General features: G+C 43.2%; 1 protein-coding gene across 3 annotated transcripts in view; it reads right to left on the reverse strand.

The window, feature by feature from the left end:
* Window positions 1–23,119, reverse strand: part of slc12a7 (solute carrier family 12 member 7) — a 254,830-nt gene that overhangs the window by 183,464 nt on the left and 48,247 nt on the right. The window contains exon 1 of one of the 3 annotated variants that reach the window (XM_033016696.1): window positions 12,909–13,086. The exons of the other annotated variants lie outside the window; for them this stretch is intronic. Within the exon in view, the coding sequence (XP_032872587.1) occupies window positions 12,909–13,008 (100 nt within the window). The 5' untranslated portion in view covers window positions 13,009–13,086. Of the gene's footprint in view, window positions 1–12,908; window positions 13,087–23,119 lie in introns of those variants that run through there. 3 annotated transcript variants of the gene reach the window in all.

The following is a 23,119-nucleotide window of genomic DNA, read 5'->3' on the forward strand; positions in this document are numbered from 1 at the left end:
ACAAAGCTGGAAGAGAGAGGCAGGACAAAGTCTGGCAGGTAATAGATGGACACAGGCGAGGCAGGATTTTGATAGGCAGATGATTGGACCAAAGGCTAGAGATAAAAAGAGACGGTGCGAGACAGGTTTGAAGAGCGACATATTGTGCACTTTGTGTCCTTTAGTGTATTCATCAGCATCTGCAGTTCCTGGTTTCTACATTCTGATTCTATGCTCGTCAGGTTTCCATGATCAATATTCCATCACATGTCATTGATTCAATGGGAAAAATAAAAACATTGATCTATACTGCTTTCCCCATCTACCAAATGATCAAATGAGCAGCAGTAGTCTCTCAAGCATCCAGCTCAGATTCCCCAGTGCTGCGTTGGTGACCCAGTAAACTGACTAATTGCACACTCTCATAATGGTTTGCAGATCCGTCCCAACAATGGGCATTTGGCAGGCATTTGACAGAATGGGATCTCTCACACATCACTGGCGAAACTAGCACCAGCACTAAAAACGCAATCTCAGGACACACTGGGCCCCTATACTTGTGCCAATTGTTCAAAACACAATAGTCTTTAAGTGAAATGTCGACTGGATTCTTGACGTCCTCATCTGCAGTTCTCAATACAGGACAGGTAATATCTTCCCTTCCATGACCATCAAAACAGGTCCACCTCAAGGCTGCATGCTTAATTCCCAGATTTACTCTAATTACCCCTATAAATGTCTGGCTGAACACAACTCCAATGCCATCTATAAATTTCCCATGACACCACTCTTGTTGCTCAATGAGTGAGCATGCAGGAGAGACAGAACACCTTGTTGAGTGGTCCTGCAACGACAATTTCTCGTGCAATGTCAACGTCCAAGGAAGTCCTTAGTTCACTCTCCCTTCCCAACTCCAAACATCCCCTCCACTGATGCATCTCCTGCAGTTGCAGGAAAACTAACACCTGTTTCTGCACTTCCTCCCTCACCTCCTTCCAGGATCCTCAACAGCCCTTTAAGGTGAGACAGAATTTCCTATGCAATTCCTCTAACCTCATCTACTGCATTCAGTGCTCACAATTTGTCTCATTTACATTGGCAAGACCAACCATAGACTGTGAGATCATTTTGCCGACCACTTGCACTTGTTCTGCCACAGCCAGCTGGATCTCCCAGTTGCCAACCATTTTAATTCCCTTTCCAGCTCCCCCACCAGCTTTTGTGTCCTTGGCCTCCTCCATTGTCAGAGTGAGGCCACACACAAACTGGAGGAATGCCATCTCATATTCCGCTTGAGTCGCTAGCATCATAACGGTATGAACATTAAATTCTCCAATTTTAAGTGGAAGCCCTCCTAACCCCCTCCCCCCCCCCCCTTTCCAGTTCCCCTCGCCCACCAATGCATACCAATTTCTTGCACCGCTCAGTCAGTCATTCAGCTCCATTCTCCTTTGTACACCCATCTCCCAGTCCCTCATTTTCCTTTCCTCCACCCCCCCCCCCACCCATTCCTTCCCTATAATCCCTCCTTCTGGCTCAGCTTTCCACTCTTCTTCTCTCCTGTCCAACACCTTTTTGTCTCCTTGCCATCTTCACCCATTTGCCAATTAAACCCCACTCACCCTTTATATACCCATCACTCGCCAGTCTTTGTTCTGCCCCAACCGCTCTTTTCTACCTTTCTGCCCTTACTACAATCAATCTGAAGAAGGCTGCCGACACAAAATGCCACCCGTTCATTTCCTCAAAAAAAATGCTGCCTGACCAGCCAAGTTCCTCCAACACTTTGTGTTTTGCTCAAGGCATTAATCATTGACTTCTGAAACAGGAAGTTGGGAGCCCAAACAAAAAAATGTCAGTGGCGAGTTGGTTGTGCAGTGTGCTAACAGCTTTAAATTCCTGGCAGTTAACATCTTGGATGATCTGACCTGGGTCTAATACATCAGTATAGTCATGAAGAAAGCACACCAGCACCTCTACTTCTGTTAAAGTTTTAAAGAGAAGATTCAGGTCACTGAATATTCTAACAAACTTCTACAGATATATTGTTTTACAAAGTATCCTGACTGGTTGTATCATAGCCTCCAAGGAAATTCTATTGCATAAGGTGCAAAAAATTCCAGAGAGTGGTAGACTCAACCTGCTCCATCACGGGCACACCCTCCAAACCATATAACGTTTCTACAAGGCGCTGCTTCAAGAAGTCTGCATCTATCATTAGCGATCTTCACCAACGGAGACAGCTTCTACTGTCAGGCAGAAGGTTTAGAAGCCTGAAGTCACAAACCACCAGATTCAGGGACATCTGTTTGCCCCCAATTAATAGATCTTAAACCAGCCTACAGAATCCTACCTCAACAACAGAACACTTTGGACCACCTCTTGCTTTACCATGGATGCATTCTGTACTAATGCCTTCATTTTTCATACAGTCAGGAAGTCATAAAGCAGTTTCATAGGACTTTGGTTATTATCACATTTGGTGTGTTGCTTGCACTTCCGGTCACCCCATTACAGGAAGGTTGTGAAGGTTTTGAAAAGGGTGTATAGGTGGTTTACCAGAATAATACCTGGATTAGTGGCTATTAGCTGCAGGGAGAGATTGGACAGACTTGGATTGTTTTCCCTGGAATGTCAGAGGTTGTGGGGAGACCCAAGAGAAGTATATAAAATTATGAGAGGCAGCCAGGGCCATTTTCGAAAAGATGGAAAAATCAAATACATGATGATGGTGTGTGCCTGGAACATGCAGCCGGGGACAGTGTTTGCAGCAGAATACAATTGTTTAACAGACTTTTGAATAGGCATATGGATATGGAGGATATGGATTATGTGCAGGCTGTTAACAGTTGGCCTTGGCATTATGCTGGGCACAGCCTGGTCTTATGCTGTACAGTTTTACGTTAGATTTCTCTTCTTATTGTCCTGCAGAATCTGTGTGTGATTTATGTATAAATTATGTTTTTGTATGTTTCTCAGAGTCAATGTGCATGTGATGCTGCTGCAAGCAAAACTTTCATTGTACCTGTAACCTGATAACAACCATGATTTGGCTTAACGATATAGTATTTGCATTTGGGGCAAGGTTGAAAAGAAAACAAAAACCTATTTGACCAGGGATAAGCGTGCTGAACTTAAGACCTCCCAGGATGACAGTGGCATTTTAGAGTCATAGAGCTGTATTTCTAAAAACAACAGGTCCTTCTGCTTATTTTGTCCATGCTGAACAAGTTGGCTTATTGGATTAGTCTTGAGTTGCCTGAATTTAATTTGTAACCCTTCCAATGCATCTCTCCGCCTTTTAAAAAGTTGTAATTGCAGCTCATTCATGCTAGATTTAAAATCAGAAGCAAATAGTGAGAAATGATTTACATGTGTCTTTGTTTCAAACCAACTAATCCACCTCATCTTTCACCTTGGTTCAGTTAGACATCAAGCCATATTTATTAGATCAAGGTCATTATGGATAAATTTGTTTTTCTTTTAGATCTTGTGGCTGAAATTCTTTCATTGGCATTTCTTTTCTGGAAATATTCATGTAACATAGCAAAGTTTCCAAAATGTGTACATTTTTGCTCCTTTTTATCATTTCTAATACCACAAATACATTGCCTTTTTTGTACGCATAAAAGGTAGAAAATATGCAAGCACGATACATTGAATTGAATAAAGTTTTTTAGCCAAGTATGCACACATACCAGGGATTTGCCTTGATGCTTTGCTCACAAGTAACAACACGATATGCAGTAGACAATTAAAAATAAAACATTATAATTTAAACATGTGAAGAATGACATGAAATACCAGAACACAAGGAAGCTTCAGACTTTTGGCTGTGGAGCAGAGCTACTGCTTGTGGAAAATAGCTTTTTTTATGTCTGGCTGTGGCGGCTTTGACAGTCCGGAGTAGCCTTCCAGAGGGAAGTGCTTCAAAGAGTTGGTGGCCAGGTTGAGAGAGATCAGAGATCTTACCCACTCGCTTCCTGGCCCTTGCAGTGTACAGTTTGTCGATGGGGGGGGGGAAGGTTGCAGCCAACAACCTTCTCGGCTGATCGAATGATGCTCTGCAGCCTCCAGATGTCATGCTTGGTGGCTGAGCCAAACCAGACCATGATGGAGAAGGTGCCTGTGGCAGATTGTTGCCTGTGGCAGATTGTGTTTTCTCAGCTGCCGCAGGAAGTACATCCTCTGTTGGGCCTTTTTGACTGTGGAGTAGATGGTGGCCCCCCATCTAAGGTCCCTGGAAATGATGGTTCCAAGGAACTTAAATGACTCCACAGATGTGACTGTGGTGTTATTGATGATGGAGGGGGAGCTCTCCTAAAGTCTACAATCAATTCCACTGTCTTAAGAGCATTGAGCTCCAGGTTGTTGCGATGGCACTAGGATGCCAGCTGTGACACTTCCTGTCTGTAGGCAGAATCCTCCCCATCCTGGATCAGTCCAATCAGTGTTGTGTCGTCCGCAAACTTGAGAAGCTTGACAGAGGAGTCTGTGGAGGTGCAGTCGTTGGTATAGAGAGTAAAGGAGAGGGGGAGAGTACGCAGCCTTGCGGTGCTCCTATGCTGAGGGCCTGCGGGTCCGAGATGTGCTTTCCCAACCTCACATGCTGCTTCCTGTCTGTCAGGAAGTTGGTGATCCACTGACAGAGGGGTTCAGGCACAGTCAACTGGGAGAGTTTGGAGTGAAGTAGCTCGGGCACAATGGTGTTGAATGCAGAGCTAAAATCAACAAACAAAATCCTTGTATAGGTCCCACCTGGTGGTCTAGGTCAGTGGTTCCCAACCTTTTTTAGTTCATGGCCCCCTTGGGCTCTTTAATTTTTCTGTGCCCCCCCCCCCCTGACATTATTAGCAAAAAAAGGTGGCCCCCTTCATTGAACCTGTGGCCCCCTAAATCCCCAAAATTTTCTGTGCCCCCCCCCTGAAATTTGGGACCATATGGCCCCAGGTTGGGAATCAGTGGTCTAGGTGGGGGAGGATAAAGTGCAGGCGTAGGTTGCCTGCATCATCCACTGATCTATTGGCCCGGTATGCAAAGTGCAGGGAGTCCAGCAGGGGAATTTTGATATTTTTCAGGTGGGCCAGCACATCTTTCAAGGGTCTTCATGATTACAGAGGTCAGTGCGACAGGCCTGAAGTCACTGAGACCAGTAATCCTTGGCTTTTTGGGTGCAGGAACAATAGTGGAGACTTTGAAGCAGGCAGGGACAGTGCAGGTTTGCAGGGACTGATTGAAAATGTCTGTGTAGACTGGTGCCTTCTTGTTGCGTATGGTGTGCACAGCCTAAAGTTGCAGGACAACTTGTTCTATTTGACCTTATTTGATTGTGATCGTTGATTTCATTTGTCGAAACAGGGCGGACCACATGAAGGTTGCAATCTCCCACCCCAGACTGGTGCCAGTTGTTCGGCACAGAGCTGTGGGTAGAGGGGGAAACATTGTCCAGTCCTGGAGATTTCTGGCATTTCTGTCTCCTGAATAGCTTTTCCACCTCCTTAATTGCTATTGTTAGCGATGGAGAAGTGGCCAGACTGATGTTGGGCAGCAAGGAGGGGGTGGGCAGTGGACGAGGGCCCAGTCTTTACAGACTGGAGTCAGGCTGTAAGCAGGTATGAAATGGTGATTGGGGAGGAGTGGGTGGGGGGAACGGGGGAGGAGGGGGAGGGGGACAATACGTGCAGGAGTAGGCCATTCGGCCCTTCGAGCCAGCACCGCCATTCAATGTGATCATGGCTGATCATCACCAGTCAGTACCCAGCTCTTGCCTTCTCCCCATATCCCCTAACTACGCAATATTTAAGAGCCCTATCTAGCTCTCTCTTGAAAGCATCCAGAGAACTGGCCTCCACCGCCCTCTGAGGCAGAGAATTCCACAGACTCACCACTCTCTGTGAGAAAGTGTTTCCTCGTCTCCGTTCTAAATGGCTTACTCCATATTCTTAAAAGGGTTATGTTAAGGGAGAGAGTTATATTTCTGTCTATCGAACCTGCAATAGACCTCGTTCAGGTCATTCCAGCTGACAATTATCCAAGGAGCTGGGGTAGCTGGTGATTTCTTGCAAGCGAAACGTTGCCTATTCCTTGTCTCAGAGATGCTGCCTCACCCGCTGAGTTACTCCAACATTTTGTGTCTACAGGGCCTGTCCCACTTGGCCGTGATTTGTGCGCCATTTACGCGACCTGGTAGCGTGTGGGTAGCATGGAGTGGCGTGGAGGATTGTGGAGTTGCGCGCGGTATTGCGCAGTGCTCCAGGATTTTGTTCTGCACTAAATCTTTGCGTGCCACCAGCCTGTCGCATAAATGACGGCTAAGTTGGACACCCTGGCGCGGCGCAACGTCTCACCTCCAACAGCAGCAGAAGCAGGCAAGTGATCGCCGAGCTCGGCCTGGGGCTCACGGCCATTGCGGATCCGGATCCGCCCCCACTCCTACTGCCAGAGCAGGGCCAAGATGATTGGAGATAGACTGGAGCGTGACGTCATTTGAAGATAGACACAAAATGCAGGAGTAGCTCAGCGGGACCGGCAGCATCTCTGGACAGAAGCAATGGGTGACGTTTCGGGTCAAGATCCTTCTTCAGACTGAAAGAAGAGTTTCGACCCAAAACATCATCCATTCCTTCGCTCCAGAGATGATGCCGGTCCCGCTGAGCTACTCCTGCATTTTGTGTCTATCTTCAAATGACGTCATGCTCCAGACGGCTGTGCGGATGCATGATGACGCTCGCGACCGTCGTGCATTAGTCACTACCGGCCTGTAGTGTAAATGACGGCCAAGTAAGACAGGCCCTTACCTTGCTCCTCAAGCCATCTCTTGAAACCCTTACAGCAAAAACTCAATCAGGTTAGTAAAACACAACCTGCTCATTACAAAGCCCTGCTAATTGTTCTTAATTAACCCATTCTCTTCCTAATGGGAGCAAATTCAATCTCAAAGAATCCTCTCCAATATCTTTCGTGAGGCACAATGGTGTAATATTTCCTGAATTATCTCCATTTCCCTTCTTGAATAAAGGAACATGAGCTACTCTCCTGTCCTCTAGGACCTCTCCTGTGGCTAGATGCGTCATGAAGATCTTCTCACAATCTCCTTTCTTGCTTTTCTCAATAACCTTGGTTTAGTTCAGTTTATTATTGTCATGTGTACGGAGATACACTGAAAAGTTTTGTTTTGCATGGTATCCAATCAGATCAGATAATACTATACACAAATACAATCAAGTCAACCAACTGTAATTGACAGAGCAAAGTGCAAGATGCAGCGTGAAGAAAATATGTAGGAAGGAACTGCAGATGCTAGTTTAAACCAAAGATGGACACAAAAACTCTGGATCAAGTTGATGATATGCAGAGTACTGCCCTGCCGACTACAAATTCAGAAGGTTCAGAATGTTGTCTGACCCGCTGAGTTACTCCAGCTTTGTGTACCTAATAGTTACTCAGCTAATAGTTCTCAGCATTGTAGCGCATTAGTTCCACAGAGTTCATATCTGCAGTGGAGTTGAGGTGAATCGGAAAGTTCCCTTGCTTAAGAAAGGACCATTCAGAAGCCTGATAACAGAGGGGAAGAAGCTGCACATTGTATGCACATTCAAGCTTCTGTACCTTTTGCAGAGAAAAGAAGGAAGGACCGAGGTGATACAAGTCTTTGATTTTGTTCGCTGCTTTTCTGAGGCAGTGTTCAGTGTAGACTGAGTCAATGGTGGGAAGTCTGATCCAAGTGATGAACGGGGCTACATCTCCAATTCAAATTTCTTGCAGTCTTGGGCAAAGCTGTTCCCAACAAAGCCGTGATGCAATCCGACAGTATGCTTTTTATGGTGCATCTATAGAAGCTTATGAATCATTTGAGACAGAGGTGTTGGCGTGCCTTCTTGGTAGTCGCATCAATGTGGTTGGATCATGACAGATCATCCCATCAGACTGTGGGGATTTATTCACATTAATGTTCTTCCAGAGACCCAACACCTCCTCCTTAAATTGCAATTGCATATCAGTATTCTCCACACTGGTCTTACTGTCCATGCCCTTCTCCTTGGTGAAAACAGATGCAAAGTACATGTTTAGTTCTTGCTGACATTCCCAGATTCCAAGTACAAATTCCATCCTCGTTTTCAGTGTAGGTATAAAAAGCCTTGGGATTTTCTTTAATCTGACTCGCCTAAGCCATATTGTAGCACTTTTTGGCCCTGCTATTCGCCCACTTGAGTTCTTTCCTACTTTATATTCCTCAAAGACCCTCTCTGAGCACCGGTTCCCCTCAGGGCTGCGTCCTGAGTCCACTGTTGTTTACCCTGATGACCCATGACTGTTGTGCCAGGTTTAGTACAAACCACATCATGAAGTACGCAGATGACACAACAGTGGTGGGCCTAATCCGGGACAACAATGAACTGGTTTACAGGGAGGAGGTGAAACAACTGGTGGAGTGGTGCAACATGAACAATCTGATCCTGAATGTTGACAAAACAAAGGAGGTCATCGTTGACTTCAGGAGAAACCGGCACAGTCACACACCACTACACATTAATGACATCGATGTGGAGTTGGTCAGTAGCACTAGGTACCTGGGGGTGCAGATCATGAACAGTCTGAACTGGTCACAAAACATCACATCACTAGTTAAGAGAGCACAGCAGCGTTTCCTTCTCGGGTTGGACTACTCACATGCTGTTTGAAGAAGCCCTCTTAGATACACCACACACATTTTGCTCCATTTCCTCTGCAACTGCAGGAGATGCAACACCTGTCCCTTAACCTCCACCCTCGACTCCATCCATGAGCCAAACAGTCTTTCCAGGTGAGGCAGAGGTTCACTTGCACCTCCTCCAACCTCATCTACTATATTCTCTGTTCCAGGTGTCAACGTCTTTATATCGGTGAGACCAAGTGCAGGCTCGGCGATCGTTTCGCTGAACACCTCTGCTCAGTCTGTCTTGACCTACCTGATCTCCCGGTTGCTCAGCACTGCAACTCCCCCTCCCATTTCCAATCTGACATTTTGTCCCGGGCCTCCTCTATTGTCAGAGGGCCAGTGCAAATTGGAGGAACAGCACCTCATATTTTGCTTGGGTAGCTTCCACCCCAGCAGTATGAACATCGACTTCACTAACTTCAAATAGCCCTTGCTTTCCCTCTCTATCCCCTCCCCAGTTCTCCTCCCAGTCTTACTGTCTCCGACTACATTCTATCTCTGTCCCGCCCACTCCCCTGACATCAGTCTGAAGAAGGGTGTCGACCCAAAACGTCACCCATTCCTTCTCTCCAGAGATGCTGCCTGCCCCACTGAGCTACTCCAGCATTTTGTGTCTACCTTCGATTTAAACCAGCATCTGCAATTCTTTCCTACACCAAAGTTCCATACAGAGGTAGATGCCCAAAGTGCAGGTATTTACACACTACACTAACAGCTTACAGAGATCTTCCTGGACAGTTGTGAAAAACTCCTTGAACTGGAAGACCAGTAGGTCTAGACAGACCAAAGAGTGTGAGCTAATCAATGTTCAACAAGCTTAAGTGTAATTCTTCCCTTTTCAATTCTATTTCTCCAGGAATTACATCCAATGTTTTTTTCTTTGTGCTTGTTAGTTATTGGGATGTTGTAGAACATTGGCAACCATACCAAGATTGATGTAGCATTCCGAGACATATGCATCAGCTATTTTTTCTCAAAAAAAAACATAGCAAAATAAATTAATAGCACAATTTGAGAAATAATTGCAGGTCAGGAATTTCTCCTGCTCCTCAAAATCACATCATGAGGTATTACACATCCACTGAACAGAACAGATAGCCCATGATCTAATGTCTCGGTCCAAAACTGTACAGCATGTGAATCAGTAGATTAAAAGCTTCCATTCCTGGAAGAAGGCTTGATATCACAACTTGAGTCAGACACTTAAAAGTTTAAATATTTCAATGTGTAAATGTTCTGACATTGCTCGTCACACCTTAAGCAAACTCGGATTTTATTATCACCCACCCAATCTTTTCATCATTTGTTCCTTAATTTTGCAAACTGAAGATCAAAATCAATTAAGTTTCATCAGTTAATGAGTCTCCTTAAAACTAAGCATGAGGACCTTAGTTTTGAACTGTTAGCAGCATGGTCATTAAGGGTCTTCAGGAATGCAATAACAATGAATTTACTGCAGTTTCAATAGGAAGAGGAATGCTCTAACAGATTGTAATGACATCACTATATGTTGTGAAACTAGAATTAATTTTTTTCAATTTCTCCAACAATACCACTTCCTTTCTATCATACATTCCTCTGTTGGTACCACCCAATGCTGAACCCAAGTACATACAATCTTCGTGTGTATGGGTTATTTTTTGTTTGATAATGCTATGGAAAAGGCTTAGGGGGCTTCTCACTTTTATTTTAGTCTATACAGTTACAGTACTGATGGTTATTAATTCTGGTACATTGACTGGAAACAAAGGTAGACAGTCAAAATAATTCAATGGAAGGCAAAAGAAATTGCACATAATTACAAAATGCCACATGTCACTGGCAAGGTTATAGTAGCACAGGTTCTGGCAAGCTTATGTCCTGCTGCACTCAATCTAATTCTCATTGCATGTCCTGGGTATTTTTGAGCAACATCTTTAATTTTAAAATAAATTTGGTTAACTTCCATTATAATCATATATTATATAGTGAAGAACCATTATCCCATTCCCCGAGAATGTTAACCCAATAACCACCAACTGTTACTTAAGGGCCTCTCCAACGAGCATGCGACTGCATGCAGCAAGCACGACCTAACGAGGTCACTTGAGCCGTACGGCCTCGCGGGGCCGGTCCCACTTCGATCGCCGGAGCCATATGGAGTTGTGCGGAGCTGGCCCCGACATCGCGCGGGGCTCCGAAAACCTGACAGTGTTCAAAAATTCCACGCGGCAACGGCCAGCCGGCCCGCAGCCGCATTGAGGCCGTACGCACCGCCTCGATGGGCATACGCAGTGTCTTGACGCCGTACGCATCGTCTTGACACTGTACGTCACGTGTGAACTTCCTGCGGACTTCGCTCGAACTTCACGTCACTCACTCGACCTCCGCGCGGCCCCCGCTTCCGGTTTGGTCGCGCTCGCCGCATGCAGTCGCATGCTGGTGGGACCAGCCCTGTACCGGGATAATTCGACCTCCGCGCGACCTCCGCACAGCCCCCGCTTCCGGTTTGGTCGCGCTTGCCACATGCAGTCGCATGCTCGTGGGACAGGCCCTTTAAGGTCTTGAAGGCCATTCATTACCTGAAGCAACCTTGTTTGATCGACTATGTAACATGTTCCTATGCCATCAAAAAATATTAACCTATTCATTACAAAAACAAAATTCCACATCCCCCTGTTGTGTACTGGCAATTCTTGTAGCAAAATTGTAATATCTCAATGCGTTAATACTTCGGATACATTTCTGCATTGAATTTCCATTAATTTTAAGTTGCAGCCAAAATTTTGGTGCGATTCAGATGGATGGATATCAACTCAAGTTTATTACTAAATGCTACTTATTATAAACAGATCACACCATTATTTTTTCATTTTTAAGGAAAGTAAGTCATTCAGTTCCTTGAGTGTTTTCCTTCATTTAATCCAATTGTGGTTCAATTTACATCTGTGGATTTCTTTTGAAACCTTTTCCCAAAAATATCTCAGTCTTAAAAATGTAATTTTTGTAATCTTGTGTACTGAGAATTTTCAGATCTCTAATGAACTCTGTGAAAATTGGTTATTATTTAAGTCCATGGCACAGTGGTTTTAAGTTTAAAATCAAGTTGTATTCTAGACTACCCACTACAGGAAACAGCTTGTGTAAATTTAAATTTCCATCACATCATTTCGTAATATGCATTTAAATTACCAAGTTTAAGTTATTGTCAAAAATTTCACTATTTATATTCCATATAATGGCATGACACACAGGAGCCATGCTACAGCATGCATACAATTTCTTCCTTTCATATATACCAATTCTTTAAATACCATTTCATCCTTTGCTCCATCTGGCAATTTAGAAACATTTTTATTTATTTTATTGTCACGACTACAAGCTTCAACCAATCTACAGATGCTATAATTTCTCCGAATCCTCCTTCTCCGCATTCCACTCACCCCCATCCCTTCTTCTACTTCAAGTGTTTTAACATATCTTTCTGACCTTCTCAGGAATCCTTAGGAAAAACATGTACTGTTTAAGACTCTGTTCAATGCTCTGAAGCTAGGCCCTCTGTCCATTCATTTGAATTAAGGTGGTAACCTTATACACTCTCAACTAACAAAAGACACAAGAGTGGTGTCTGTTTTTGGAAAACAGAACTGGAATCAAGAAACAATTCTGCAGATAAACACACAATTGTTATAATGTACATCTATGTGGTTTCAAACATTAACTGCCAACTCCATTTTATGACATTGTTTCTCTCAATCAAACACTATCTTCAAACCACGGATTGTAGCTCTGCCACTTTCTAGGTATTAGGATGAGATTAAATGGACCTCATTTTAAGGGAACAAACCACAGAATAAAGAAGATTACTCCAACAAGCACAGCATCAATGTATATTAATTACTGAAGTTATAACTTTACCAACTCACAGCTTGCCCAATACAATGAACAGTAAAGCTAAAGCAGATAGCGTAGAAATGTAAGTGATTGTAGATTTAGTTCCAGTAAAACTCACTTCAAAAGGGTAATAAGATTGTAGTTTTTACTGCTCAAAGACTTTTGAAGAATTAGCATTACGTGTTAAAAACGTTTGCAAAATCAACTATTCTTGCCTATTCTCTGGGAAGAGATAAAATACCTGCTGTTCAAGTTAGCTGAGTGGGAGGATCTCTCCACCTGCTTGTTGCAACCTGCTTCTCCATTGTTTAGTGAGCATTTAGCCACATACTTTTCTCTACAACTTGTTCACACTCACCAGTAGGCAATTCTTCTGGGTCGTTCTCCACAACAACACTCGTTCCCTGTTCTGGGGCTCCTTCATCATCCACTGGTAAAACAGTGAAGTTAGTCGGCATTTTAGACCATGTGTGTACTGCTGTGACTCAGCTCAACTAACCTGTAGTTTTAGTTTTAGTTTTATTGCTTAGGTCTCTGACCATGTGACCAGCTTCCTTATATGGCAATGCTACACTCCACCCATCCTTGGCTCAACCCCATTTTAATTCATGTCTCCAGTTCAAGTGCGTGGTCCATGTGTCCAAACTGCAGCTAGAGAAAATAGTTTCTACAAACAGCCCAGCCCTAGAGCAGCTGTTGAAACAGAATGCCCTGACCCACCAAGCAGATAACACGGGAACTTTTGTTATCATGAATAGCATTGCTACAAAACAAACACACACTAAGGCTGTCTCATTAAACAGATTCGTACAATGTCCTCACATATAGATATTGTGCATATTTTAATCAAGCAGTTGATAAGTAGTGTAAGATCAACCAAAGAGAAGAATCAAAATGACCCATTTCCGCATAGGTCTCTACCGAGAAGTGAAATATGAGGAGAAAAGTAAAACTCAATAGATCCTTAAAAGCAGATTTGATAAATTAGACGAAATACTCAGCAGACCAGCTGAATATGAATCACTAACAGGAAGCTGAAACCACAATTTGGGATTGCAAAGCCACTCAAGTATGGTAAAGGTTATTGTGCTAATTAAGTACTCAAATGTAGTCTTTTTTTTTAAACTACTGGACACTTCCTTGGACTAAATTGTTTTTTGTTTTACATGTCGTAATCTGGATTAAGGCGAGAAAAGATGAACAAAAATAAAACAGAAATCAAAGGGTGAGATCATAATGAAATACTAAGAAGGAACAAAGGAAAATTGCAACATTTACAAATATTTTGGATTCTCCATAAATGAAAAAAACGAAATTGCCTAGATTATTGCTGCAAGAAAACCAGGAGAAATTTCATAGTGGCATGGGAAAGTCAAGGACAAATTAATCGGAGAGAGAGATTGTTTACTTGCCAGCTGACACTAGAAGTAGGTGTAGCAACAGATCGGAGATCAAGGGACCAATAACCAGTGTCAGATCGTTACATTTTGTGTAGGATCCTCCATGACATACCAAAGCAATTAACAGAGTAAGCGGTTTCAAATTCTTTTGAAAGGTCATAAATATTATCTGTTTTCTGTCCTCAGATGCTGCCTGACCAAAATCATATAGCATTTGTCATGTTTTGATTTTACATTATTCTTTGAGGGCCAATCAACATATTATTAGTGTGTTATTAGTGCAATTATGCCCCTAGTTCCCAAATCATAGCAGCTGATTACCAAAGCACCAAGATTACACATATGTGGCAAAGAACCATTGAGCCATTGCAGTGACCAGATAATCTAGTTAAAATTAGCAACAGTGGTCGAGGCAAACACATTGGTCATAACACAGGAAAGAAACCTCAAAAGATTTATCTTTCATGTTTCCTCTGAAAGACACTCCACTTAACCTTACTGCCCTGTCAGAATGCAATCCGGAGAATCAGTTTTAACTTTCTGATCATGTGCCATTAATCTCAGCCTTAACAAATTAGTCTTTTTCAATTTTACTGAACTTTTCTGAAAGAAATGAAGTTTAGTTTAGCTTAGTTTAGAGATGCAGCGTGGAAACAGGCCCTACGGCCCACCGAGTCTACGCAGACCAGCGATTCTCACACACTAACACTATCCTACACATACTAGGGACAATTTATAATTTTACCAAATCCAATTAACCTACAAAGCTGTACGTCTTTGGAGTGTGGGAGGAAACTGGAGATTCCAGAGAAAATCCATGCAGGTCATGCAGAGAACGTACAATGTCTGTACAGAAGGCACCCATAATCAGGATCGAACTCAGGTCTCTGGCGCTGTAAGGCAGCAGCTCTACTGCTGTGCCACCGTGCCACCCAAGTGAGGTGGAATTTTTCTAAAGACTTTCATAATATAACCATATAATAACCATATAACAATTACAGCATGGAAACAGGCCATCTCGGCCCTTCTAGTCCATGCTGAACACTTATTCTCCCCTAGTCCCATATACCTACACTCAGACCATAACCCTCCATTCCTTTCCCGTCTATATAACTATCCAATTTATTTTTAAATGATAAAATCGAACCTGCGTCCACCACCTCCACTGGAAGCTCATTCCACACAGCTACCACTCTCTGAGTAAAGAAGTTCCCCCTCATGTTACCCCTAAACTTCTGTCCCTTAATTCTCAAATCATGTCCTCTTGTTTGAATCTTCCCTACTCTCAGTGGGAAAAGCTTATCCACGTCAACTCTGTCTATCCCTCTCATCATTTTAAAGACCTCTATCAAGTCCCCCCTTAACCTTCTGCGCTCCAAAGAATAAAGACCTAACCTGTTCAACCTTTCTCTGCAACTTAGTTGCTGGAACCCAGGCAACATTCTAGTAAATCTCCTCTGTACTCTCTCTATTCTGTTGACATCCATCCTATAATTAGGCGACCAAAATTGTACTCCATACTTGGCCTCACCAATGCCTTGTACAATTTTAACATTACATCCCAACTTCTATACTCAATGCTCTGATTTATAAAGGCCAGCACACCAAACGCTTTCTTTACCACCCTGTCTACATGAGATTCCACCTTCAGGGAACTGTGCACAGTTATTCTTAGATCCCTCTGTTCAACTGCATTCCCCAATTCACTACCATTTACCATGTACGTCCTATTTTGATTTGTCCTGCCAAGATGTAGCACCTCACACTTATCAGCATTAAACTCCATCTGCCATCTTTCAGCCCACTCTTCCAAATGGCCTAAATCTCTCTGTAGACTTTGAAAATCTCCTTCATTATCCACAACACCACCTATCTTAGTATCATCTGCATACTTACTAATCCAATTTACCACACCATCATCCAGATCATTGATGTACATGACAAACAACAGTGGACCCAACACAGATCCCTGTGGCACCCCGCTAGTCACTGACCTCCAACCTGACAAACAGCCATCCACCATCACTCTCTGGCATCTCCCATTCAGCCACTGTTGAATCCATCTTGCTACTCCACCATTAATACCCAACAATTGAACCTTCTTAACCAACCTTCCATGAGGAACCTTGTCAAAGGCCTTACTGAAGTCCATATATACAACATCCACTGCTTTACCCTCATCAATTTCCCGAGTAACCTCTTCAAAAAATTCAAGAAGATTAGTCAAACATGGCCTTCCAGGCACAAATCCATGTTGACTGTTCCTAATCAGGCCCTGTTTATCCAGATGCTTATATATATTATCTCTAAGCATCCTTTCCATTAATTTTCCCACCACTGACGTCAAACTAACAGGTCTATAATTGCTAGGTTTACTCTTAGAACCCTTTTTAAACAATGGAACAACATGCGCAGTACGCCAATCCTCCGGCACTATTCCCGTTTCTAATGACATTTGAAATATTTCTGTCATAGCCCCTGCTATTTCTACACTAACTTCCCTCAATGTCCTAGCGAATATCCTGTCCGGACCTGGAGACTTATCCACTTTTATATATTTCAAAAATGTCAGTACTTCCTCTTCTTTGAATCTCATAGTTTCCATAGCTACTCTACTTGTTTCCCTTACCTCACATAATTCAATATCCTTCTCCTTAGTGAATATCGAAGAAAATAAATTGTTCAATATCTCCCCCATCTCTTTTGGCTCTGCAGATAGCTGTCCACTCTGACTCTCTAATGGACCAATGTTATCCCTCGTTATCCTTTTACTATTAATATAGCTGTAGAAACCCTTTGGATTTACTTTCACCTTACTTGCTAAAGCAACCTCATATCTTCTTTTAGCTTTTCTAATTTCTTTCTTAAGATTCTTTTTACATTCTTTATACTCCTCAAGCACCTCATTTACTCCATGCTGCCTATAATCATTGTAGATCTCCCTCTTTTTCCGAACAAGATGTCCAATTTCCCTTGATAACCATGGCTCTTTCCAATTTTTACTATTTCCTTTCACCCGAACAGGGACATAAAGATTCTGTACTCTTAAAATTTCCCCTTTAAATGTCCTCCATTTCTCTTCTACATCCTTCCCATAAAACAAAATGTCCCAATTCACTCCTTTCAAATCCTTTCGCATCTCCTCAAAGTTAGCCTTTCTCCAATCAAAAATCTCAACCCTAGGTCCAGTTCGGACCCTCTCCATAATTATATTGAAACTAATGGTATTGTGATCACTGGACCATAACTGTTCCCCAACGCATACCTCTGCCACCTGACCTGTCTCATTTCCTAACAGGAGGTCCAGCACCACCCCTTCTCTAGTAGGTACCTCTATGTATTGCTGCAAAAAACTATCCTGCACACATTTTACAAACTCCAAACCATGCAGCCCATTTACAGAATGTGTTTCCCAGTCTATGTGTGGAAAATTGAAATCTCCCACAATCACTACCTTGTGCTTACTACTAATATCTGCGATCTCCTTACATATTTGCTCTTCCAATTCTTGCTTCCCATTTGGCGGTCTATAATACACCCCTATAAGTGTTGCTACCCCTTTCCCATTTCTCAGTTCCACCCAAATAGCCTCCCTAGACGAGCCCTCTAATCTATCCTGCCAAAGCACTGCTGTAATATCTTCCCTGATAAGCAATGCAACACCTCCCCCTCTTGCCCCTCCAATTCTATCACACCTGAAGCAACGAAATCCTGGAATATTTAGTTTCCAATCACAGCCCTCCTGCAACCATGTTTCACTGATCGCCACAACATCATACTTCCAGGTGTCAATCCAGGCTCTAAGTTCATCCACCTTTCTTACAATGCTCCTAGCATTAAAATATACACATTTAAGAAACCCACCCCCTCTTATTCTCTGTTTATTGTCTTTTTCTTCTTTCTCCCCTACATTTTGGATCCGAGTGCTACCCTTCTCTGCCTCCTGCCTCACACACTGACTACTAGCTTTCCCTATTTGAGTCCCTCCCCCTAACCGTTCTAGTTTAAAGTCTCCCCAGTATCCTTTGCAAATTTCCCCGCCAGGATATTGGTCCCCCTCGGGTTCAAGTGCAACCCGTCCTTTCTGTACAGGTCACACCTTCCCCAAAAGAGGTCCCAATGATCTAATGATTCTCTCTTCCTTCCTTGTACGCTCAGTGAACCCAATTGTGTTGACGGAGTACACTTTTCCTTTAAAAACTCAACCAGTTTTCTTCACAGCTGCTTGCAAGCCTGCTGTGCTTCCTCGATTTTACTTCATTTTATTTCAAGTGTTTATTCCTAGAAAGATGTAATTAGCAGGAAAAAGTATCCTTACATACTTAGTGTAAACCATTCTACTTTACACAGATTCCTTTGTGGATGCCATAATTTAAATAAAAAGCAACAATGTCATACAAAGACACAGTATTGTACTATTCAATTCTTGCTGAGTAATTCCGAGAACCAGATTGCATCATTCCCTGAGGAAATGCAAGTAGGCATTAGGCAAGTCCCATCCCATTAATAGTTGCAAAGCCGTATGAAGATAGCCAAAAAAGGACATAAAGTGCTGGCGTATCTCAGTGGGTCAGGCAACATGTTGAAGAACATGAATTGGTGACATTTTTGGTTGGGACCCAACTTCACATTGCCATTGCTGTTCAAAGTTAAATTATTAAAACAAAAGAGGTATAACAAATCCATTGGTTCATGTTAAGATCTTTGCTCCACCATTATTTCTAAACCGTTGTGTAAAGGCTCTATGAAACTCCAAATGCTCGTCATTGTGCAACACCAATTAAAGAGCAGCACTTCAAAGAAATCGAACAATAGAGAGGATAGACTTGGAGCAATTATTGTGCAAACCCCAGCTAAATCTGATAAAAGGTAATCTACACAGTTTCAGCTGTATCGGGGTGAGGTGAGAGAGATGGGCAGAGGCACAATTGAGCCAAGAGTGTACAAGTGTAACAGGCCAATGAACTAACTTTGTTGCGGTGAGCCATACAACAGAATACATCTGAAGTCCAATTTTACCAACTGAAGACCAATTGCAGAAGAATACTTCGTTTGAATTGTTTTAATTCATCGTTTTCTGCATCCTGCCCTTCGAAAAAAAACATTCCAGAGCTTAATATAATTCCGTGACTTGTGCTAATTTAATGTTACAGACCATTTTTAAAGAACTGGACAAAACATGTTAAGGTCCCGGGAGGGGCAGGGGGGGGGGGTCACTCCCACCCCCCCCCCCCCCCCCCCCCCCCGTTTTGAGAGGTAAGGCACTCCCCCCCATTTATTGTAATCTCCGCTTTCCGCGAGACAGTGGAGGTGATCGAGGGCGCCGATTGGACGAGAGAGGCGTCGGTCAGCAGGCAATGGGGGCGGGACATGATGATTCAGCACGATGATTGGAGGAGGGAGGTGTCGGTCAGAGGCGGAAGTAGGGGGGTGGGACTGAGGATAGAGCGCGGTGATTGGAGGAGGGAGACGTCCGTGGAGCAAAGATCACAGAGCGGAGCTTGAATTGCATGCCCAGGTCACACTCTCGGCAGCAATGGACACAGACCTGCGCCTCATCCGCAGCCAGGAACGATGCCAGGGCTCTGACGCAGCAATCGCTGCCGCACCGCCACTGGACCATCCCCATCCCCGAGTGCCTCCCCCCCCACGCCCAGGGGTGACCAGAGGCATCAGGAGTCATAGGGAAGCAGTGCCCCCAGGCCCACAGCCAGCGCAGAGAAGCAGCGCTAAATCTAGCTCAACTCTGCCTGTCCCGCCAGGTTAACCTACAGCCCTGCCTGGACTTACAGGAACGACAGCCCAGGCTTACAGCCAGCGCGAAGAAGCAGTGCTAGCTCCACCGCTCCGGACTGGTATCCCGTCCGTCCAGGCAGGGCTGTAGGTTAACCCGGCAAGGCAGGCAGAGTTGAGCTGGATTTAGCGCTGGATTGAGCTGAAATTACCGTCCACAGGGCCCACAGCTAAAGCCTCCGAAGCCTCGCGTGTGTGTGTGTGAGTGTGCGTATGCGCGTGCGGCCACCAAGAAATTGTGTGTCCCCCGGTCCCCCCCCCCCCATTGTTTTGATAGCGATTTCCGTGCCTGAAGGTTTCCACAAGGATTGTCTAGATTTAAAACCATAGGAAAATTATCAACATGCTCAAGGAAGTTGACAAGCTTATGTTACTGCATGTCATCATGAAAAACTTACAAGGTTAATTCATTGTTTAGAACTAATAAATGGAGATTAAAATTTGTTCTTTTTATAGTTAGATAGAGCTCTTAAAGTTAGCGGAGTCAGGGGATATGGGGAAAAGGCAGGAACGGGGTACTGATTGTGGATGATCAGCCTTGATCACATTGAATGGCAGTCTGTGCTGGCTCGAAGGGCCGAATGGCCTACTCCTGCACCTATTGTCTATTGTCCCCCCCTTCACCCAACCCTTTACACCACCGCACTAGCCCCTTACCAACCCCAAATAGTACACACTCCTGGCAAAATCAATTGGATGCTGGCCAGTTGCTATTTGAAACCAAAGCAATATTTGTCAAGAAACAGGATATGTTAGATAGTTATGCACTAAGGGAGTGCTGCGCCATTTAGCTATTAAATTTCAGACAAGGTGTTACACCAATGTACCATCTGGTCCTGTAAGTGAGCTCAAACAAAAAGATGCTATGGCACCATTTCAAACAAGAGCAGGGAAAACATTCCTGGAGAAACAAGGAAGTGCAGATGCTGCTTTACATTAAAAAGTGCTGGAGTAACTCAGCAGGTCAGGCATCATCTCTGGAGAACATGATTAAGTGATGTTTCAGGCCAGGACCCTTCTTCAGATTCAGAAACATTCCTGATGTGCACTGCCAATAAGTTATTTTACTCAAATAACATTATTTGAACTGTTTTAGAAAGAATGCCCCCTCAGTCTCAATGCAAAACATCGCCAATTCCTTCTCTCCATAGACGCTGCCTCACCCGCTGAGTTTCTCCAGCATTTTTTGTCTACCTTCATTATTTGAACTGTAGTCACTGCTGTAAAGCAGAACATGCAGCAGTCAATTTGCTAACTGAAAAGCTTCCACAATATAGTACATGGTAAATCTATTTTCTAAGTAAGGCAGACCCTCTTGCTTAAAATACCATTATCCCATCCAAGCTCATCTCCAAACTCGACCCAAAACATCGCCCATTCCTTCTCTCCAGAGATGCTGCCTCACTCGCTGAGTTACTCCAGCATTTTGTGTCTACCTTCATCTCCAAGCTCATGGAACTTGGAGTCAAGCACTCACCTGTGCAACTGAATCCTCTTCTTCCTGACCAACAGTGAGGATAGGCAAGAAATCATCCTCTATTATAATCCTGAAAACTGGTGATCCACAAAAGTGCATTCTGAACATCCTGCTTTACTCCTTATATAGCAATATTACAAAATTTTGAGATTTTAAAAATCAAGTCAGCAATTTATCCAATCAGATAAAGCATAAAAAGAAGTTTAATTTGACACCTAATTCACTTTCATATCTTCAGTATTTAAAAAAGTTATGGCCATTTTCATACTCAGAAATTAGCATCTTGTTCCCTATTGCTTTTCCATTGACTTAACACAAAAGCTGTGATCGAGGACAGTCAAAAGCCCATAACCTTCTTAAAAATTAAGAGAACTGAATGAAATTTTCAGTTATTATAGATTGAAGCATTCTGAAACAAATATAAAACATCTTACTTGGTTGACCTGAAATTAAAGCATATAATTAGTTAATTACCTAATTGTAGCTAATTACTAAATTGACCGTTGTGACGGAAATAGTAATAAACACCCAGACTGCCTTGAAAATTCAAAAATGTGATACTCAAGATCAGAACTTTAATATTATTGTATAATATGCTGTCCATAACTGATAGGTAAATAAATTATAATTTCTAGCAATAGACAAAGTTTTTATGGAGAAGATCAGTTGCTAGCTGGTACATTGGCATATCATAATCAGTAGCATCATCATACTCCTCAGATTGTAACCAATAAGCAACTCCGTACACCTTGTTTTTCCTCAACTTTTCAATTTTGGCATTGTAAACTACAAGTTTTTGCTCTTCAAACCACACATGACGCCTTTCTGCCCACTACTTTCCCATTAAGAATGTCCTGTAGATTCCATTTCTTAAGAAAAGGATAATTTTTTTTAAATAGCCTAAGTATCCAAATAACAAACTAATCCCATTCACACAATATACAATATAACATGATTTTTAAATCTCACTGTCATGAATTTATATGCCATATGGAAGGTATTTAATGTTTAATTCCCATAAATTAATCCAGAAACATCCACTCAAAATATAATCAAAATTATTGTTCTTTGCACAATACATGTGACTCAAACTGTTGCGAATATTTAGTTTAGAAATAATGATCATGGAGAGAGAATAACACAAAATATAGACGGCTTATGACACAATTGTCCAAAAAAAAAAGAGCTTCTGCAACGCGATCGATTGGAATGTTGCATTTGCGGTGAGTTTTAACCCCGATCGATTTTTCTTCATCAACTAGCAGGCCGACGAAATCCGTCTCCGACAGGCAGTACAGAATTGGATTTTAATCCCCCCCCCCCCCCTCCCCTCAAAGGCGCCAAAGTCTCGCACACGGCCAGTGGCAGAACTGCAGCGCTGCTGAAGGTAGGTATTGTAACATCACTACCTAATACACTCATGGCTGTGCAGACAAATACCAATCCAACTTAATTCACAAATTCGCAGCGACACCATCATAGTGGGCTGGCTATCAAATAATTATGAGATGAGAGTACAGGAAGGAGACTGTGATCCTCGCAACCTGGTGCCAAGACAACAACCTTTCATTCAATGTCAGCAAAATAAAGGAGATTGTGATCAACTTCAGGAAGTGAACAGTTACACCTACCCCAGTATTTACTGTGTAGGAGGAAACTGCCGATGCTGGTTTAAACCGAAGATAGACACAAAATGCTGGAGTAACTCAGCGGGACAGGCAGAACTTGTAGTCTGAAGAAGGGTATCGACCCCAAACATCATCCATTCCTTCTCTCCAGAGATGCTGCATGTCTCGCTGAGATAGTCCAGCATTTTATATCTATTCCCAGTATATATTGACAGCACCAAAGTAGAGATGTTTGAAAGCCTTCGAGCCTGCAGCGCCATTCAATATGATC

This window comes from Amblyraja radiata, chromosome 2 (genome assembly GCF_010909765.2).
Source record: "Amblyraja radiata isolate CabotCenter1 chromosome 2, sAmbRad1.1.pri, whole genome shotgun sequence".
Lineage (NCBI taxonomy): Eukaryota > Metazoa > Chordata > Chondrichthyes > Rajiformes > Rajidae > Amblyraja > Amblyraja radiata.